The sequence below is a fragment of the Pygoscelis adeliae genome, unplaced genomic scaffold (assembly GCF_000699105.1).
Source record: "Pygoscelis adeliae isolate BGI_AS28 unplaced genomic scaffold, ASM69910v1 Scaffold294, whole genome shotgun sequence".
Lineage (NCBI taxonomy): Eukaryota > Metazoa > Chordata > Aves > Sphenisciformes > Spheniscidae > Pygoscelis > Pygoscelis adeliae.
Window position 1 is genome coordinate 3,226,289 of NW_008824722.1, and position 5,980 is coordinate 3,232,268.

The 5,980-nt window shown below is 38.4% G+C and overlaps 1 protein-coding gene across 1 annotated transcript in view; it reads left to right on the forward strand.

Annotated features, from left to right (window-relative positions):
* Window positions 1-1,858: 1,858 nt before the first annotated feature.
* BTAF1 (BTAF1 RNA polymerase II, B-TFIID transcription factor-associated, 170kDa) overlaps window positions 1,859-5,980 on the forward strand; it is a 53,414-nt gene continuing 49,292 nt past the window's right edge. The window contains 2 exon segments of the mRNA XM_009323325.1: window positions 1,859-1,921; window positions 2,783-2,922. Coding sequence (XP_009321600.1) covers window positions 1,859-1,921; window positions 2,783-2,922 — 203 coding nt within the window.

The window sequence follows — 5,980 nt, forward strand, 5'->3', positions numbered from 1 at the left end:
AGGAGTTCCTGGCAACTTCTTATCTGGGTCTTCTAAGCTGTGTCTGTGGCTGTGTGTGAGCACCATGCTGATGTAAATAAGAGTTATCAAAAAAATACAGGAGCACTCAGACCTCTAATCCTCCAATAAAGTCATGTGGGAGCTTAAAACTAATTAAGGCTTTCCTTTAAGCTTTAAATCTAGTCTATGTGTAGTATAATATCCTGAAGAAATTCCCTCCAGAATCCAATGAGAATTTCAGACAATCAAGTAAGAAACTACTCCACAAATCTGTTTCGCACATTGAAAACAAGCTAGGTTTTTACTGGGTATCAGGAATCTGAGAATCAAATCCAATTTGTTTATTACAAACACATACCTGTCTTATTGCATGCTTTCAGGGCAGTATCAAAACACACTATAATGTTGCTATTACTATACCCATCACACAAAACTTACAGTTATGAATCAGTTAAAAGTGTAACAAACAAATCTGAAGTAACTGCCTCTATAAGAAGTACAACAAGCAAGTCAATGCAGAGTCGTATGGAAAGCAGGAGGCATTTTCTTCCTTTATGAGGAACGTTCAGGACTGAATGTTCCACAAAGGAAGATGAAAGAGCCCCCAAGATAGATACACTTAAAAGTTGACACAGATAAGAATGATCCTCATGCAGTTCTTCAAAGGACCTCTTATAACATAAACAGAAGTTTTTACTTTGCAAGTTATACTACCAAACAAAAGTCTATACTGCAAAATTAACCCTTTAAGGAGAAGATAAGAGAGTACAAGCTATTGTTGATATCTGTTAATCACACCTCAATCTATCTTTGGGGTGTATTCAGATGTTCAGACACACACACAGTAAATAGAAGAAAAAGTATAAACTGGCATTGCAAAGTGAATGCTACTGCTGATTCATCCTTGTCTGCACACCCCAGATGAAAAATGGGACCGCCATACCCGGGTATCTACATCATGTTGGAGCTATTTAATAGCAATTCTGCTGCATGGTGAATGGTAAATTCTGATTTTCAAAAGTTACGCACCATAAATCTTTAATAGGCCTAAAATATATTCTGAGAAACAGTGTTTACAAATTAAAAGAAAAACATTGTTTTCTATCATTTAATATACTAGTTATAATAAAAATATATAGAGAGCAAAGGATATATTCACCTGACTTGGTTTTAAATCTAATTTAAACTCATTAACTGTAGCAGAACTTGTGACGATGGCCACAGATTAGCCGCCTTTTCTATCTTTGAAAAGCAACGGCTTTTGGAAAGAGCTGGACTAGATGTGAAACCTCTGTCCCTGTTTATTCAGCATTATAGTGTGTTTCTGAATCCTTATGTCCCTGATGACAGAGGTGCTTTTCTATTTATGCTCTTTGTATTCAGTTTGTGCACACTGGAATTATATGCACTTTTTTTTTTTTTTAAAACTGCACAGGCTAATGTCCCTCTTGCCTTAGCTCATGAAAAAAGAACAATCTGACTACTAAAATTAAATAAATAAAAAACCTTACAGACACACAAGCATAAATAATAGAAGAACTTAATAAAAGGTCTCTACTTGTTTCTCTCGTGTTATTTTCATGTTGTGTTCTTCCACAGGCCTATGTAGAAAGACCTGCAGATTTATAGGAAGAGTTTGACCTCAATATTTCCATTTCTCTTTGTCTCCAACTGTGGCTCATTTTTGCCTGTTACCTTGATACAAAAAAAACCATAGATACTTGACAGGAGCTTTTCTCCCCTTCAGTCTTCTTTCTGGATATGAAATATTAAATTCATTTTTATATAGGTATGTATATGTGTGTATAACTGTATGTATATGTGCATTATAAACATATATATAAATTTCTGTATATAAATGGAGATCTCTGCTCTCCTAAATGTCAGTGAAGAGATCAGGTATAAAGATGCAATTGTGCATGTGAGTTAGTATTGCTAATCTCCTCATACTTCAGAGTTCATAAGCTAGATTTAGTGAATGTACATGTACTTTAGTCATTTTCTTGATATAGGAAGTGGTGTAGCTACTAAGAACAGCCTGCAGAGAGAGGTAAAACAAGAAAGGATTTAAATGTAAACATAAAAGTTATTTTGGAAAAAAGAACTGTATGAAATTGATAGATTATACCATTTCCTGAAAAGCATGCCACAGAACAATAAGCTACCCAAACTATAAAATATTTATCAGGAGCGTGGATAACAGCTAGACAAAACTAAGGAACTTCCAGTTTTTATACACAAAGTGTGTCCAGAGAATATCAGTAATTTAAATGTTCATCTGTTATAAAATCGTGTGGAAAGTAGAGCGGAGCTAGAAAATGAGAAGTTTGAGATCATGGAACTAAATGCTGGAGAAATTACAGACCATGACTAACAAAAACGAGGTGGTTGTACAACAAGGTTGATCAGTTGTACAGAGTATCTGTTTATAGTGGAGATAATGGAGCAAGGAGCATCACTTCTGAACAAGTCCCTCCAATCTCATGAGATAAAATCCCTGGGAACAGAAGATCACAAAAGAGAACCACAAGTTTTTTTTCTCTCTCTTTGTCATATCAGGAGCCTCTCATTCAGGAAAATTGTCCTGAATGTACAATGTTAAATATGATCAGAGGTAATGAAATCTAATGAGATAATTATACAGCTCTGGTGACATTTGGAACCTTTTAGATGTTGGTGATTTTCACTAACTGATTGTTGTTACAATCCTGTTTGATGTTGAGAAATCGGAGCCCATCAAACTTTTTCCACAAATGTTGCTATTCTGTGTTGTGGGTGGCAGTGCCTTCGCCCTGATTTGTCTCTCAGAATACAGCGTTTCATTGGTATCTCTGAGGCGCTTGTTCGACTACAAGAGCTATCAGCCAGCAGCCAGCCTCCAGCCACCATCACTTATGGTGAAGAACTTCAGAGGAAGACCAAGTACAAGTTGCCACTTTTTAAGGAGGCTTTTCAAGAATGTTATGCAGCTAGTCAAAAATTTCCTTGGAGTAAAAATGAGACAATTAAAAGCATGAAAGTTGGTGTGGAAACTAGTGAAGCTTATATGATAAAAAATAAATATACGTTTACATAAAAAATAAGCAGAATAGCAATAAAAAGTATTAATTAGCAAGAAACAAGATTATTCAAGAAAAAAAATCCTTCAGCAATCAGAAATCTGATTCTAGTGACACCAGTAAAATGGGGTCTAACCTACAGAGATAAAATGTAAAATAAAAACTAGGAAGATTAAATAATACTTGAAGAAGAAACAGTTAAATATATAAAAATAAATAAGAATTTTGAAGTATGTTAGAAATAGCCTACAAGATAACTGGTTAGTTTGCAGACCTCAGAACAGAAAGCATCATTAAGAAATACATGCTGCAAAGAACCTGCACAATTTACCTGCACAAGGTAGTAATACATTTATCTCAGAGCAATTTTTCCCCAGATCATCAAAATAATGATCGTGATTAAGACACCAGCAGAAAAGATGTCTGAACAAACTGCTAAGCAGGGACAAGCTTCTAAGACTAGCTTCTCTTCAGACAAGATTTCCAAGGGAATTTAGAAATCAAATAAGACAGTCACTAAAATACATGCAAACTATTATGAAAATAATCTTTTTTACCAGACTAGGAGGTATCAAATGTTATACCTACAGTTACAGAGAGGTTGGTGTGATCCTAAGCAATACAAATCTTGAGGACACGAAAAAATAACTGGAAAAATAAAACTAGAAGAGTAGAACAGGTAGAAGATTATGGTATGTCAGGTCTAATCAGGAGGGATTCCACCAGGAAAACTGTGCCTGTCATCTACTATTTGCACAGCTGTAGCGCTTGGAGACTGCACCATTTTTTCCCTAGGCATACATAGCAAGTAAGAAAGCTGCAGATGCTATGAATCTGCAGAGTAAGCAATAAGAGTTCACAGGTGGACACAGTTGGCAGGAGGAGGAAAACAAAAATAAAAATAATTTCGATCAATGCAGGAAGTAATGATCATAACATACCAACTGACTGGAAATTATTGAGTTTTATCTAATTTAGGAACAGGTTTGAGAGAGTATACTGGCACACAGCAGATTTGCAGGGGGAATTCTTTTAACGTATGCAAAAAGAAACAGGAGAAAATGTATGGCTACTCCTTGAAAAATGGGTCAAAAGAAAACAAATGTGCAAAAAGGACTGGTATGATTATGGAGCAGGTGAACAGATGCATGGACAAAGAATAATTGGGTTTCATAGGGTGTAGGAAAAGGATTAAGCAGAAGATACAGGTGAACAGTTAAGTAACGACGTGCTTTACATAAACAGCACATCAAAATACAAAAATATATGGTGTGAAACTTGAATGAATTGTGTTTCAGTCCAGAATGCCTGCTATTAGGTAAATAACAGATCATTCTTTCTATCTTTTGCAGATTGTTTTGCTTGGATTGCAGTTTATCATCATTTCAGCAAGTACTTAGTGCATAAGACGCACCACCAGTATTTTCCCTGCACTGATTTTTATCAGGTAGGATAACCCCTGTGGAGCTGTTCAAAGCAAATTTTATTGCATGTTTGGTAGGCACTCTGCCTTGACTGCTATTAAAACAATGCACAAAATGTTTTTAAGGAACCTAAGAGGAAATAGGGTGTTGGAATTCGAAATAGCACCTGAGGGTCATTTCAGTAACGCCCACAGCAGGACAGGATGGCTGCTGATTCCTGGCTAAACAAACGTGGAAATATTATCAGGGATGTTGCTGTAGATCCGTGTCGACAGCATCAAACATGCAAGAAAAATATATCCACCCTCAGCCTGCTCCTTGCTGCTCCCTACCCCAACTCCCGGCTGTTCCTCCCCACCACATGGCTGAATAGCAGGCACCCCATCATGTAGAAACATGTAAACACATGGGTCAGGGAGTAGACATGTGCCTCAGATCAAGGGTCAGGGACCCAGGCAGATGCACCTGCAACACACGATGGCATGTGATGGCAGAAAGGAAAGTGCACATAGAGTCGAAGTACTTCAGTAAGAGGCTCTTGGCCTCCAACTAAACCCAGTGTATTTTTTTGTGTATTCTGCTACAGGAGGCATATTGAGCTATCTAAAGGTAGTTACTACATCAGAGCCATGACAGGGAAGAGAAAAGGCATTATCTGGGTCATTGAGTGTAGCACTGTGACAAAAACCGTCTCCACCACTGAAAATGAAGTCTGTGGTTTGCTCTGGCCACATTCTGGGATGCAGAGGCCTTGGGCTGACTCATATTGCTGGTGTTTGGTGTTCCTGAAGTTGCCGCTTTAAAACCAGCTCCTAATCACCAGAGCTCCCACCAAAGGACAGGAGAGGGAACAGACGGGAAAGAGGCACCCGGGGCAAACCTTATAGAGGACTCAAGTATAGGCTGGACCCGTGTGGATGAGAATAGATTGAGGTGTTATGTACCAGTGCCTTGTTTATAGAACTATAAAAAGACAGTGAACATGCAGACAGCATTAGTACTTCTCTTCGGAATATGCGTGTGTTAGCGGGGAATGAATGAGCAAACCCATACAGGAAGAGTTAACTACTACAGGGAAGGCAAACCATCCAGTAGAAAGGCCAGGGGCGAGCAGAAATCCCTGGAGAAACGTTTGGTATGAAATACGCGCCACGATGGACTTCAAAGGAAAACTTTATAATGATTATGCAAATTCATGTACTTATGCAAGTTTATGGATCACCTACAGGAAAGAAAAAAATCTGCTATTGTGTTTTCAACGTATCAGACGAAAGGTTACGTACGTCGGCTAAGTTTACGTCCCTGCCTGGGATCGTTAATTTAAATAATCAGCCGAAGGCTAATTTCGTATTTTGCGTTTCTCTGGATCCGCCCGAAGCCGATAGCACACACTTGGAAAGCTCGGCCTTCTTTCGCAAGAGCCGGGCCACTGCGGCCAGCCGCCCAGGGCACACGCCCGGCGGAAGAGGCTGCTGCCTGGGATCCCGGTGATCTTCA